Genomic DNA, 16,240 nt, shown 5'->3' on the forward strand with positions numbered 1-16,240 from the left:
AAAGTGGAAACAACCGTCTCACGTTGACTCCAAAAAATATTATTTTTTACTTCTCGAGGGTATAAGTGCAAAGTCAACCAAAATGGAGGGTATTTAATATTTATAACATTCCCACTATCAACTATTGTGGTGATTTTCGGGAAAAATACAATTTGATATTATTTTGGATCTATTCTGACTTTACGGCCGGCAGACCAAAAATATAAGGGAAGTGCCGCAAATCGTGAAGATAAATAACTTGAAAACAATGAGATCTAGCATAAAAAGGTTTCATTCTTCCCTTCTGGTGTTTGATTAGAGTGTTTTCAATGGGTTTGAGAATCTAAAAACAAAAAAACGAGATCTAGGAATTGGGAATTTGGAGATTTTCTCTAAACAAATTCTTTCCGATAGTTATATAGATAAAATTTAATCTAATTTGACAAATTAACTTTGAATGAAAGTAACTAAATACTCTCGTGCAAATTTATTGATTCTCAGTGGTTTTCTCTAAAGTAATTTTGTACCTTTAATTTTTTTACACTCCTTGTTTCTTAAAAGTTGAGTTATTTCATGTTTGCACGGTTCTTTGAGGCAAGGAGTAAAGACGACTATTCTCATATATTTTTTCAATCATATCCTCAAATTAAGAAAATTGAAGTCTTTTTGCCTTCAATTGGTCCACAAAGCATTGTTGAAGGTGTATTCCCCCATGATATTGGCAAATCTGTTAATGACATTAAACTTTTAGGGGGACCTGTGAGTCTGGACTTAAATTTTATAAGTGACATGATGTTGAGCAAGGTAAACAAGATTTTTCAGCTAATGTCTGCCATCAAAAAACTCAAGGATCCTCAAAGTAAGATGTTGATTATTACTTCGCAATTGCACTGGCATGTCCAGATTATATTTTGCAATGCAAACTACCAACCCTGCAGCTTTACAACAGGCTACTGATCTTTTTGATGACCATTTATTCCAGTATTTGAGATTCTTAGTCACGGGACATGGAGACGATTTTGGTCCATTGAAATATAGACTAGCTACCTTTCCTATCAAAGATGGCGTCCTTGGTATCTACACTATGGAGAACACTCGTACCCCTAATGTTACCTTGCCCGACAGAGTCAGACTACTTCCTTGCAAATGGTGATACTTGGCAGCTTATACTCAACAGATAAAGGTTCTGCTTATCAATTGGCTCTTCAAAACTTTATTCACGTATGTGGATTACCTTCCAACTATTGCGTCGATGATACTGCACCCACCACCCTTCTGTGAACTCCTTGGCAGTCACTTATGTTGATGCAGTTAGGAAGAAAATCCCCGTCCAATTTTCAATGTCTGCAAGAGACTCTATTTTGTGGCAATGTAATTGGGTTAAGCATGCACAAAATTATCTTTTGGCCGTTCCCATTAGTGGGCTTGATTAATGGCTCGGACTCAGAAAATTAGGGCAGTAATTTGCTACCGGTTTGGTATCCCCTTGTTTGTCGAGGATGGTTTGTGTTCAAGCTGCGAGACCTATGGATATTTTTGGTGACCACACGCTCCACTGTGCCAAAGATGTTGGACTCAAGTTTCGACATGACCTTGTATATGATATAATTGCGGATATTTGTTACAAGGCTAGCTTGTCGTGCGCAATTAAAGAAGTTGCTTTGGGTTTTTTGTCAAATAATAACAGGGATCTAGTCCTGTGGAAATCCTTATCTATAACTGGGAAAATGTCCAAGATTTGGTTATGGATGTCACAGGTGTCTCACCTTTCACTGGTGAAGGTACTCGTGCTTCCATTCCAGGCCAAGCCATTTCGAAAGTTGTATTGCGTAAACGTACCCAAATACTTGGATGGATGTGTCTCACATGGTTATGGTTTAGGTGTTTTAGCCTTTTCTACTTTGGGAGAGCTTAGTGAGGATACTTTGTGTTTTTTTAAGCGTTTGAAGAATTGTCTAGTTAATAATGATGCTAGTAGTGGTGGTGTAGGCAGTTTTATTTTTCATAAATTGGGTATTGTTATTCAAAAAGATGTCGGGGCCCAGCTTGTTGCTAAGTTACCAACCAAAGCTATGTACGAACCCTAATGATTTTTGGTTTTTGGTTTTTTATTAAAAATTAAAAATAATTATGATTATTTCACAATTAAAAGATACTTAAAAATAATCAATTAAAAGGACAATTTAAAAATACTGACTTGTTTAATAAACTAGCTCAATTTTTATGAAAAGACAAAAATTTAAAATAAATATTTCATCAATCTTTTTTTTTATTAATCGGGTTTGGCAAATTCAAAATAGTAAGGAGATGCAAATGTTTAACAAACATACTAGGTAATTTATTATTTTTGAAAATGTTTAACAAAAAGATAAGAAAAAATATTTTTATGGTTAGATTGTAAATATTATTAAATGTTACTATATACTCCCTCCGTTTCTAAAAGACAGTCCGGTTTGACTTTGTCAAGATATTAAGGAGGCTATAATAGTTTACATTTCTACCCTTAATTATTTGCCTAATTTATTTCAATAAATATGTTAGTAATAAAAACTACCAAAAATTGTATTGGGATTGTAAATAGGAAATAAAAAAAAAAAGGAACTAAAACATATCGATTTATAGAAACAGTATCAATAAAGATTGTATACTTATGGAGTATAACCTTAATAAAGAATTTAATTTGGAACCATACATATATTGTCTTCAAAAAGGATTAAAGGATATATTTTTTTTTCCTTAATTATACAGATTTTCATTAATATTCTAAATTGGTCCCATTAAAAAAGAATTTATGAATATAAAAAACTTAAGGATATGTTAGAGACATCATTGGAAAAATATGACTATAAACAGAAGCTGGATAAATTTTTGAAACAGACCAAAATGGAATAGAGGACGGTCTTTTAGAAACAGAGGGAGTATATTTTTGTGATTCGATGATAGATGAATATAATATATAAATAGGTAGAAATTTCATAAAGAATCTAACATTTGTTATTTTAAAAAAAAAAGGAATCAAGATAAATAAGAAAGATATTAAGTATACGTTTCTTATTTATGGAGATACAATTTAAGATTTTAGATTAAATTATACTAAAATTAATTTTATAATTTTATAATTATAGAAAATTAAGGATATACGTATTTAATAGTTTAATAAAAAAATATCATTATAAACAGAAACTAACAACTATTTTAAGACAGACGAAAATAGACGAAAATAGAACAGAAGATTACTGGATATATAAGCTGATATGTACATTAGAATTTTCCAAGTCTGGTAGAATAGCATAACACGCAGTACTCGTTTGCAGTTTGAAACTCAATCCCGGTAAAACTCATCTCGCTGTCCAAAGATTCTCACTTGTTTCCCCTTCACGTTTCAATCGAGTTGTGTACCAATAAATAGACAAAGTTGTTTCTCCCTCACTTCCATCTTTTTCTTCCTTGCTCTCTGTCCCTCTGTTTCTTAACATCTTAAATTATGAGTCAACAATACTTTCAGAGAACAAATTGGTGCAGAGCTCTTTGTGTTTCCATTGCTACCATAACATTAATCTTCTGTAAGTTTCTCATATGTTTTGTCAATCTCTTTTGCTCCACTTTTAGTTGCTATCTTCTTGGAATATTATGACTAGGATACTCTCGTAGTTTCTACTTTTGTCCGGGTAATAAGGTTTTAACATGTGATTAGGATGTTAATAGTTTCTAGACTCATCAATCATCATACTATGATTTTATTGTTGAACGACTTTACCACACTCCTTTTTGCATATGGTTGTGTTGTTTGTGATATAACTTGCAAAAAAAGAATATTTGTTTTGTTCAGCAATTTCTTTTGTTCTCCAAACTAACTTGGTTGATTAACTATTGTAATATGTATCTATGAATGGGTTGTTATGATGTTGCTGGATTTAAAAGTGCTAGAGCAAATATTTTTTTACATTTTTTTATACTCATCTCTTCCTTGCAAATATATTCACGAAAGAGTAGAATGTTGTAAATAAATTTTACTCTTTATATTTTTTTGTTGTTGGTGAAACTATTCTTCTAAAAATCATTGGCAATGCGATAGTCGATTGGGTTGACCAAAAAATGGAAACTCCACTATCTTGATCAACATCACGGGTTTGGTCCGTTTGGACTATATATAATGCTTTATGTCAATTTGACGTGCAAAACTGCAAATTGTGTTTCCATGTTTTTCTTGTTCACTAGCTTGTCTAAGTTTTCCGGTTTGTCAACTTAAACCGGCCTTTGATTCCAGTACCTAATTAATCATTGAGTATGATTAAGATTAAGATCATTAGTAAATTGAATATGACGTGCAATGTTAAGCTATATTGACCCCAAATGTATATTAACCAATATTTGGCTCAATATTTATTTTTGACTCACGAGAAGACGACTAAAAGCCGGGCCCCTAGCAACAACCAAATTTTTCATTTTCAGTTTGATGATTCTATTGGCCTGACACACCATTGACGGTAATATGCAGTTGTAGGTTTGCAAGTAATTGATGATGGTGCTTCTTCGCCAATATTCCGGCGATCAAATATTGAAGTGAACCACTATGAGAAAAACACGACCAAAAAAACACTGAATGATCAAGTTGTAGAGTCGGAGCATGCAGTTGTCGCGGCAGATGATGCGCGTTGTTCCGAAATTGGTGCAGTAATGTTGAGACATGGGGGGCACGCAGTTGATGCTGCAGTTGCAACATGTTTGTGTTTGGGCGTTGTGTATCCTATGTCAAGTGGAATAGGTGGTGGTGGGTTCATGGTGGTCCGATCTTCATCCACCGGGAAAGCCCAAGCTTTCAATTCTAGAGAGACAGCACCTTTAGCTGCATCAAAGGTACCTTTCTCTCTTTTCGATTGACTTGTTCGTGATGAATAGTTAGTAAAACCGAACTGGGTTAAGATGACACTAACATTGAAGTGTATAACAGGACATGTACGCAAATAACCTCATGAACAAGTCCGTCGGCGCACTGTCAGTTGCTGTTCCAGGTGAGATAGCCGGACTTCATGAAGCATGGGTGAGATATGGAAAATTGCCCTGGAGCAAGCTTTTCCAGCCAGCCATTAAACTCGCAAAAGAAGGCTTTGTAGTCTCACCTTATCTCGAAATGGGCATTAATAGAACCAAAAGTAACATTCTAGCGGATACCATTGGATTGGGAAGAATACTGGCACCAAAAGGAAAATTGTTGCGAGCAGGCGACACTTGCTATAATATACAACTTGGTCGCACTTTAGAAATAATTGCAAAAAAAGGGCCTCGGGCATTTTATAACGGGAACCTAGGAAAGAAATTTGTCAAGGATGTGAAGAAGGCTGGAGGGATAATAACAATGAAGGATTTGAGGGATTACAAAGTTGATATAACTGATGCAGTGTCTGTGAATGTCATGGGATTCACCGTACTTGGAATGCCTCCTCCTTCAAGTGGTACTCTAGGGCTCTCTCTGGTACGTAAAGATACTTTGATTTTCTTTTGCTTTTCTCTCTGTGTCTCTTATCTTATGTTTTGGGTACTTGCATGTTGATTTATCAGGTTACAAACATTTTGAGTGGCTATGGGTCATTAGATTTCCTGAAAAGTCCGCTGGGTCTTCATCGATTTATCGAAGCGTTAAAGCATATGTTAGCAATTCGAATGAACCTTGGTGATCCAAAGTTTGTGAACACAACAAAATATGAAGCTGATATGGTTTCGCCATCATTTGCTGCTAAACTTCGACGAAAAATACTCGATAATACTACGTTTTCTTCCGATTATTACCTGCCAAAGTAAGAAATATATGCTGAACATTACTAGTCATTAGCTAACTGAGAAAAAAATGTAGCTAACGGTTCGTTTTTGATGATCGAATAATCAGATGGAGTCAGCTAGATGATCATGGAACTACTCATTTCTGCATTGTAGATGCAGACAGGAATGCTGTATCAATGACATCCACCATAAATTCTTATTTTGGAGCCGGTTTACTCTCTCCGTCTACGGGCATTGTTCTCAATAATGAGATGGATGATTTCTCTGCACCCACGGAAATATCCAAAACTAGACTTCCTCCTGCACCAGCAAATTTTATTGCACCAAACAAGAGACCTTTATCTTCTATGAACCCAGTTATCGTACTTAAGGTAAAAAAATTACTATAATTTTTTCGTTCTAATTTTTTCTTTTCCAAGTCCAATCGCGCCATTTTTTGATGATTTTTTGTACTATAGGATAATCAATTAACTGGAGTTGTCGGAGCTAGCGGTGGGCTTTTTATAATTCCTGCCGTTATCCAAGTCTTTCTCAACCATTTTGTCAAAGGAATGGAACCTCTATCCGCTGTAAAACAACCAAGGGTTTACCATCAGGTAAAAGTTGCTAATCAATATCCTTTTCCATGTTACGCACACGGTGGTTAATATTTGAGTAGTATTTTCGGCATTTTCTAAAATGTGTTCACCTGACAACTCAGTGTTATATATTGATTTAACAACGTGCAGGTATTTATGTAGAAGGGGTGAAACTTTTAAATTAGTGTGCATAGTATTGGATTATTAAAACTTAAGCTGACCAATTTTGCAACCTAGACATAGTAACCATAAAATTTGCTAATAAGAAATTGGTTACCAAACAATGTGCAGGTAGTACCAAATGTGGTATTGTACGAGAATTGGACAGTGATTAATGGTGAGCACATTGAGCTCTCAAATAAGAACAAGAGATTCTTGACAACAAGAAATCATACATTGCAGCCTCAGTCGAGTGGAGCTATCTGTCAACTTGTTATGCAAGACCTTGAAAAACCAATTCAGAAGAAGAAAGGAGGAAGAAAATATGGTAATGGACGTGAAGAAGTGTTTCACGGAATGCTTACTGCTGTTAGTGATCCCAGGAAAAATGGAAGACCAGCCGCTGTTTAATTGAATCTGCATGCACAATTTGCCTTTTGTCAAATATTTTCTAATAAGAACCAATTAAAGCTCTCTTTCTTTTCCTATTGATTTTATCGATTTATATATCGTCAGTAGGTCGAGTTTTTCTTAACCATTTTATCATTGGAATGCAAAACTTTCCTGCTATGTCGAACCACTAAGAGTTTACCATGAGATTATTATTTTAACATTTTACGACATTTAAGATTTACTTAGCGAGATAGAAATCCGATCATTTACCCTAAAAAATTGAGGTGTTATTTGTGTATTGATTTTCACACGCAAGGGCTAAGAGCAAGGATTACGAGATAGACTCTAAAATAGTCTATCCTTTCAAAATGGACGAGTCTATCTTCCAACGAGTGAATAATGGACCATGGAATAGAGTGGCAGGAGATTATACGGGAAACGATCAGTCGTTTTGCAAAAAGAACCAAAATAGTGGGGAAATTGTTACCCCTTTTCTGCCGTAAAAAGTTCAAATATGCTTGGAATTTTTTGAATTTTAGACTTTTGGCCATATAAAGTTCAAATATATTTACACGGATATTCAAAAGCCGTCTGGAAAAAAAACTCATTTAAACGACAAACAATTTTTTTTTTTTGCTAGGAAAATAAACTTCATTGAAATTAATGAGAAATTACAGTCCGATGGAGAAAATGTGGGAAATTGTTGACATCCCACTCTCCTGTAATTCTCAAAATTCTACTGTGTTTTGCAGCTATATCTACTAAACTATTATGATCTCTCTTAAGATGAATGAATCTAAGTGGAAAAATATCTTTTAGAAGAAAAAGACAGTCATCTAATACAGAACATGAGGTCCAACTAGTTTGGCCTTTGCTGTTATTCAGATAATCTATAATGTTTTTAGCATCACTTATAATATAAAAATTCTGAAAGTTATTCCTTTTAATCCAACTTGCGGCCTCCAGTATTGTTGCACTTTCAGCTACTTCAGAACTTGCGCATCTCCCTGCGACTAGCTTGCATCCCTTGAAGTCACCTGAAGAGTTTAAAGCCACAATCCCAACTCCAGAATCATTAGTATTCTTGTCAAATGAAGCATCACCGAAAACTAAAAGACTTTTTGGAGGTACAGATTCAAGAAACCTAGAAGCAACATCAGGAACAACATTGATAATGTTAGGCACAGAAACAGGGGCAAAAACATTGATGGTCCCACCCACTATTCTTAGAGCATTTCTAGCAGTAATCTGAGGGTTTAAATGCATGTTATCAAAAACTTTCGAGCATCTGTCTTTCCAGATACACACCAGGCCACAGTAAGGACGGTAGCTGATTTATCTTGTAGAGGTTTTGTTGTGAGCCATTTAGAAATCCAGTTCTTAATACTGATGTTGGTATCAGAATCCTACAAAATAGAGTTACTAGCAGCAGGAATGTTTGACCAAACATGTTTAGCAAAGGAGCAGTGAAGTAGCATGTGTTCTAGTGTTTCAGAAGCACCAGAGTTACAAGATTTACACCTGTCATCATGGGTGTGATTGAATCTAGCTAGTTTGCTACCTGTAGGTAGAATATTCTCGAAACACTTCCATATAAACAATTGGGTTCTAGGCAAAAGTTGAGACTTCCAGATAGCCTTATGGGCTTCAAAATCAGGGTTGGGACTAGAATTGTGAGGAAATTCATTTGCTAGCAGTTTATAGACAGATTTTACAGTTAATATGCCATTTATGTTGTAAGGCTAAATTAAAGTATCACATCCAGAAAGGAATCCTCATGCTTCTGATTTTTTGACAATTATCATTAGTGAAAAAGGACTCCATTAAATCTATCATCCAACTTTTAGACTCATGATTGATAAACTCATAAACTACCCAAACCCCAACGGAAAACAATTTGCCTTGTATTTTCATGTTACTTGTATATCGCAAATTGTTTATTGTACTTCCACAGATTATTTCAAACGGAAAATTAATTAGTCGTATAAGGAAGACTTTTACACACTCTTTGGACTGAAAGAGAATGTGATTGAATTTGAGGTGAAAGGGGGTTTTCCTCTAGCTATAATACGACCTAATTTGGTCAAATTTGATCAATTTTTTTCATTTTGAAAGAGACTCTCAACCTTCATAGTCCTTTCCCTAAAAAAAAAATGAGACAAAGAAGAAGAAGAAAAAGAAGAAGTAGAAGAAGATCATTTTTCACTTTAAAGTATTCTACTATTGAGTGGCGTCTATACTGCCTATGCTAACGTTTGTCGGTGTGATGTGAGTTCAGTTATTAAATCTTGGATTTTGGCCCATTAGATGAGCCTTTGATTGAACCGTTTTTTGGGCACCACTCCATTTTGGAGGGGATGATGATTACTAAGGCTATCTTAGTTACACTTATAAGGAGTGCCATAAAATATGAAATTGACCAATCTATTCTTTACCTATTCTAAATCAATAACAAAACAAAATCAAAATCATATCCATCTCCTAGCCGAATTTCTGAGTTTGGAAACAAAAATTTCTCATCTTCTTCTCTTTTTCCCTCTTTCAACCGTTACTCGTCGTTGTCGATTACCTTGATTTATAAAAATTTTCTTCATCTTCTTTTCATTTCCTACAAACCAGTTACTTTTAATTCATTTTTGATTATAAAACTTGAGTAGTAATCGTCAAAATAGAGTGAAGATGGAAGATACAGTAGTTCGGCTAAGAGACTTATTAGAAAACCCTAGTTTTGCTAACCGAATTTTCGTAGAAGAAGAACACAAAGAACACTTCGGTTAAGAAAAAAATTGTTCCCAGACTCAAAAAAAAATTCTTAGCCGAACTCCACCATGTATAGGAATATGTTGGGTTCGGCTGAGTCGCAATTTTTTTTATCTTAACCAAACTCATGTTTGTATAAACAAATGTTGACTTCGGTTAAGTCTATATTTTGTCTACTAAACCGAGCAGAAAGTTTGGCTATATAGGCAACTTCGCGAACACGTGGAACAAATATCTTCCAAATTTCGGTGCGGAAAAGATAGCCGAACTTAATACTTAGCAGGTGGTTAAAACTCCATTAAAGCAAAGTTCGGCTACCTGCGTAAACTGAAAAATTAGCCGAACTACATCTACAGATAAATTCGGTTACATGTTCTTCAGCTATCATAGCAAAAAAAATTTAACCGAACTGAAATCAATTTATAAAATTTTCATTTTCAAGAATGTTTTGGCTAATTCAAACACGTTAACTAAATTTGAAATATCCATGAGTTCCCAAAACATCATACTTTGGTTGTGGCTCGTAAAAAAAAAAATCTATTTTTTTTTTCCAAAACCCTCTTCTTCATCTTATTCTTCCCCCATCAATCATTCTTCTTTTAAACAAAAATCAACTTATTAATTTAATCTCACTAATCATCAAGTAACTCACTATTAATCACACTTAATTAATTAGAAAGGGTAATTTTGACATTAAAGTAGACATATGGATAAGAGGTGTTTCACCTTACTTCCAAATGACCTACTAAAAAAATCATGGTCCCTTTCCAAAATGGAGTGTTGCCCAAAAAATCGTTCTTTTGATTGTTCTTTAGGTTTTGATGGCCCAAGTTTTTAAATGGTTTGCACTTTGCACATATAAGACTAGTTGGTATTTCTGTCTCGACTGGAATATGATGAACCCTGATTTTGGGCATACCAAAATCTTTCTAGGCATACAAAGCAATAATCCTAACTTGATTGACCTTATAAGGGGTACCCTATGGGTAGTTCAATTACCTATATGCCCTTAAATCTTTTGAATTACTAATCTATTCCTAACCCTAATACAAAAACCTATAATTAATAAACCTAAAATCAATTTCATTCAAACCCTTCTTCTTCTTCCTCCTCCACAGCCGAACCTCTTCTTCTTCTTTTTTTCATCGTATCATCGCCGAAATTTAATCTTCCATTCATGAAAATTTAGTCGACGATTAAACTCATCTATATAATGGATCGTCGTAAGCCAGTATCTCGTTCTAATCGATTGATTGAACAACCTATTGAAAAAGAAGAAGATTTAGAGAGTGAAGAACAAACTCAAAATCAACCACAAAATCAACCGGAAGAAGAGATTGAAGAAAAACCAACTCCGGAAATGAGAATAAGAAGGTTAGTTCTACAAACCCATCTCGTATTTTATGTTTTTGATTGGTATGATAGATTTAATTCGTCAAAAACATGTTTGTATGGCGGTTACAGGGTTTGGTTCGACGTAAAAAAAACCCTTAGATGTGCGCCGAGATGTTCTTGAAACCGAACCCTGAAAGTGCATATGAACGGCTCGGCTTACAGTGCATATTATTTTTGAGCCGAACTTAAGAACACATAGCCTAATTTTTAGGATCTACTTATTCGATGGTGTGAAATGTGAGCCTAATTTGTGTTGTGTGAATTCTATAAATTTTGCATGTCTATAGAACCGGCTTATATGGTTATATTAGTTTTGCGCCGAACAAATGTTTTTGATTCAGAAATTTTGCATGTGTTTAGGATCGGCTTATATGGTAGTATTAGTTTTGCGCCGATTAGTGTTGTTTGAATTTCATGAATTCTGCATGTGTAGGATCGACTTATTTGTATGACACCAATTTGCGCCGAATATATGTTTGAATCATAATTCTAGATTCCGCTTATTCGATATTATTAGGATTGAGCCGAATATCATTGTTAAAATTCATAAATTTTATAAGTGTAAAGGATCGGCTTATTTATATGATATCATGTTGCGCCGAATACAAGTCTCAATTCATAATTATAGGTTCGGCTTATTCGATAGTTTTGGTTGTGAGCCGAATATGTAGAATCGGCTTATACGTCTTTGGTACTTATGAGCCGAACTACTCTCTGTGTAAAGTAAGAAAAATGTTAAGACATAGTTCGACGTATATGTGCTATTTCGGATAAGCCGAACCTTCTTATTTTCTTACAAGTATTTGGCATTCCAAATCCCTTTGTTGTTCGAATTAGTCTTATAACTTTCATACTTGTGTCAGGACCAATGCAGCTATAAAGAGGAAGAAGATGGAGGTAACACCTTCTACTTCTAAAACTCCCGATCCTAGAGGAGGAGGTAAGGAAAAATTGGGAGCGGGAGGTAGAGGAGGAATTTTAGAAGAAGAAGCTGAACAAGTAAGAATTGAAAGACAAGAAGAAGGAATAGCTGAAGATGAAGAAGTTGATGATAATCAAGAAGTTCATCAAGAAACACAACCCCAAGGAAAACCCAAGAAATACAACCCCGGTCTTCCCAACATATACGATACCCTTTTTAACCTTGCTAGCGCCGGTTCCACTACGCTCACAAATCATTTCAAACCGATCCCCTCGGCTTTGTTGTCCTTTAAATAGTACACAATTTACCTTCATCGCGTGTTCCTCAACCCAATCAAGAACTTCGGGTTTAGTTTTCCATCTCTACGTTCATTCCAAAACAAATAATTTGCAAGAAAAACTTTGGAATATTCCGACAACATTAAGGTAAACAAAAAGTTCTTACATACCAAATCATTTTGGAAGTGATCCTTGGTATCCTCGTGAATTATGTCTACTGGATCAGGTTTATTTTCCATGGGTACAGGTCCGCCAAGCACGATCTACAAAGAATATCACAAGGTTAAATACTAGAAAAGGAATATAATAGCAATATTCAGCTCATTCGATAATCATATTATGTGCCGAACCATGAACATTTACAGGTTTCGGCTTATATGACATTCTCAATATGTGCCGAACCACGAACAATATTTTAATCCAAAAGTTAAAAAATTCATGTTCGGCTCATACGATAATCATATTATGTGTCGAACCTTGAACATTGAGAGGTTTCGGCTTATACGATATTCTCAATATATGCCGAACCAATAACAATATTTTAACCCAAAAATTAACAAATTCATGTTCGGCTCATACGATTTTGAACATATAAGCCGAACCAGTAATAATTTTTATTCCGGGCTATTCAGGATGTTGTTCGGCTTACTATGGAACTTTCATATAATCCGAACTAGTGTCTAGCAAAAGGGTTGGAATTGAAAATTATAGGTTCGTCGCATTCTGTAAACAGATTCAGTGAGCCGAACCGTTCATCATTTGGTTGATTCGGCTCCTAGCTGGTTCGCCGAACCTCAACCTGGTTCGCCGAACCATGAAGCAAAAATCCAAACTTTTGATAATTTCGAGCTATAGAAGTGATATTGAGCATAAGATAAAAGTGTACCTGTGTATTAGAAGTATTGGGTTCCTCATATATGTACTCATCATATGGATTTGGTTCATAAAAATCACCACCTTGAGTTTGTGTTTGAGTTTGAGCTTAAGTTTGAGTTTGTGTAAAATCATTCTCATAATCTAAAAGAAATCAGTCATTTGGAAATCATTGTTGTAATTATATGTATTTTCCTAGGTTTTTTATATGAATTATGACCCTCCTCATCCTCCATTGAATCAAGAATTAAAATCCACTCACTTTCTCCTTCTTAACCAAAACTTTGATATTTTTTTCCCCCAAATTTTTTCATCTAAACAACCTTTATAATTCTGAAAATTATCTTAATCACTAAACAAAATATTTAATCACTAATCCATATTACTAACACTAATACGTAAATGGTAGATTTGCCATTAAAAAATTTGGGTTAAGGGGATATCTGATTTTGTTATTTCACAACCTTTTTTGTCTTTATTCAGTATGCCTAGAAAGATTTCAGTATGCCTAAAATCAGCATTCAATTTGATACCTTGGACAACTTTATCTCGTTGAAACCTTATAATCTTTATTTTGAGATTTTAAAACACTTAATCAAGCAGTTCATGAAAACATTAAGGATTTTAGTCTAACTTAAACTTGTTCCTCTTAATATGATCCACAATTTCATACAATATAAAGAAAGTCGAGACTTTTGTGGTCCAACAATAACGTTGGTATGTGGTGTTTAAAGTTTTAACTATGAATTCAGTATTTTGGCTTCGCACAACATCATAAATAAAAGAATTGTGCTTAATTTTATGAGTGTTCCTTACTATTATGAGCCCACTAGATTTTACTTTTGCAAGATAGTAACACTGATTTATATTTATCATTCCAATTGGAAAACATTTCAATTTTAATGAATTTGGTCTTGAAATTGTGTAACATTGGTGGTGTCAACAGGTTAACTAGCAAAAATATTTGTTGTCCCAAAGTTTGTAAAGGATGTCTTTTCTTTAAAAGTGAAGAACAATTTGCAACAAAAGATATCCAAAAAATTACTAAAAAAATGATTGAAGGTTCATATAACACTATTAATTAAATTTAGGTTAAACATTATAGATTTTTAGAGGATTGTGTGTGCTTTTAAAGATTGTACAATTTGGATAGATTGGTTTAGTATTTTAAGAGGTACGATTATTTCATTGATGCGACTCTTAACTACAAAAATATGGATTAAAAGTTTGTTAATTGTTATAAAATACGTTGTCAGACTCTTTTACAGCAAACACCCACTATAGGATCCCCCATTTTACACATAATATTAACATATCACACAGGGGTCCACATACTGCATTTTCTTCAAAGTTCAAGAACCTCAAACCTTGTATTTTCATAAAACTCTAGAATTATTTTCAGTTTTTTTTAATAAAACAATACTATTATCTTATAATACAATCATTGGTAAATATAGAAGAAAAAAATATCTTCTTTCCTCGACTGAATTGGAAATCATGGGTTTACTATAGTATATTTTTTATTTCTTCGCATTGACTTTGGTAAAACGCCTAAAAATGCCGAAATGACTTAATTAGGAAATAAAGGGATTTAGAAAACAAAAAAAAAATATATATATATATATATTATAATAAAAATTATATACAAGACCAATACATGTTCTTGTATTCTAAAATATATTATGAGTTTTAGTATCTAATGTATAATAATTTTACTATCATGAATAAAATAAAACTTTTAAACGAATTTCATATCTTTCCCAAGTTAACGTTCTTTAAAAGACAAAAACAAGTTCACGTTCTTTACCAAGACAAAAACATTGTTTTGATTGGTAAGAATTTTTTATTTTTTCAAAACAAGTTTTTGTGAAAGCTTTACAAGTATCAAGTTCCAAACAATTCGACATATTTGTCTAAGAATATAATTTTAGAAAGTATTACGAAAACTATCTAAAGAAGTTTAAAACACTTGTATTTCTACAAGATAGGGATGGTTTTTTTATATGTTCTCCTATTGTTTGCATCAAAAAAATTTGTTTTTAATTATTTACATAATTCTTAAGAAAAGGGTTAAATATAATTGTAAAGTATATATCAACTATTGTACAGAAAATATCGATTTCATAAATTTATTATAAACTAATGGTCTCAATTGAAAAGGTATCTAATAATTGGGTGTTAAATGATGCATCTGTGTTAAAAAGTTGCGTTAATAATCTGATGTAGAAAAAATATTTTGTCTATTTCCAAACTATGACTATTAAAACCATTAAATTAACTTGATATTGAATCTCTTTGGCTTGTTCTTCTGCAAGACGTATTTTCTCATACTTCTAGTAACAAGATATATCTCCTATTTTATTTATTTTTAATCATTCTACTATACACGCACATACTAATATATCACCTATGCACTTTTTGTAGTATCTCTTTAGCGCTTAACACTAAAACTAAATAAAAAAAGAACATCTCACTAATGTCAGGTATCAAACAAAGTAGAAATCATTTTAACAGATTTCTACAACAAATTTTCATATACATTAGCAATTATAATCTTAGGTCGAAACTCTTCATCAACTAAAATATCATTGCCGAGATTAACTTGACAAATTGTTAAAAAGTTGGTTTTGCTAGACTATAGAGACAATTATAAACACATTTTGGTTATGCAGAAAATTCTCGCTTTGCTGATAGGAAACGGTTATAAACCAGAATGCGAAGTGTATGACAAGATGTCACAAGCTCATTTTTATTTTTACCTTTTTGTCGTTAGTGGATTTGACTATTCAATGAGATTTCTTATGTTACTCAATTCCTTTTTTAAATTGATGGTTGTAGAAGTGAAATGTTATTTTATATCTTTCTTTTTATATATATATCGATCAAACTTTTGTTCATACCTGTTTTGTTGTTGTGGCACTTTGAAATCTTCGACGAATTCTTTATATTAACCCATTTCTTGTAAATTTCTTGTATTTTGTTTTGTATAATTGATGGTTGTAGAATTTTATGTTGCAATAATTGTTAATCGAACTTTTTTTGTCACATTTCCGTTGTTAGTGACGATTTGAATTGTTTGATTACTTTTTTATTTTAATATTTTTTTTACAATTGATGGTTATAGA

The 16,240-nt window shown here is 33.3% G+C and overlaps 1 protein-coding gene across 1 annotated transcript; it reads left to right on the top strand.

Annotated features, from left to right (window-relative positions):
* The first annotated feature begins 3,233 nt into the window (after positions 1-3,233).
* On the top strand, positions 3,234-7,078 carry LOC113354039 (glutathione hydrolase 3-like). Its single transcript, XM_026597490.1, has 7 exons — positions 3,234-3,542; positions 4,478-4,836; positions 4,931-5,452; positions 5,539-5,774; positions 5,864-6,128; positions 6,216-6,353; positions 6,627-7,078. The coding sequence occupies exons 1-7, from the start codon at positions 3,464-3,466 to the stop codon at positions 6,903-6,905; spliced, it is 1,878 nt and encodes a 625-aa protein (XP_026453275.1). The 5' UTR covers positions 3,234-3,463; the 3' UTR covers positions 6,906-7,078.
* The last annotated feature ends 9,162 nt before the right edge of the window (positions 7,079-16,240 follow it).

Source organism: Papaver somniferum, chromosome 2 (genome assembly GCF_003573695.1).
Source record: "Papaver somniferum cultivar HN1 chromosome 2, ASM357369v1, whole genome shotgun sequence".
Lineage (NCBI taxonomy): Eukaryota > Viridiplantae > Streptophyta > Magnoliopsida > Ranunculales > Papaveraceae > Papaver > Papaver somniferum.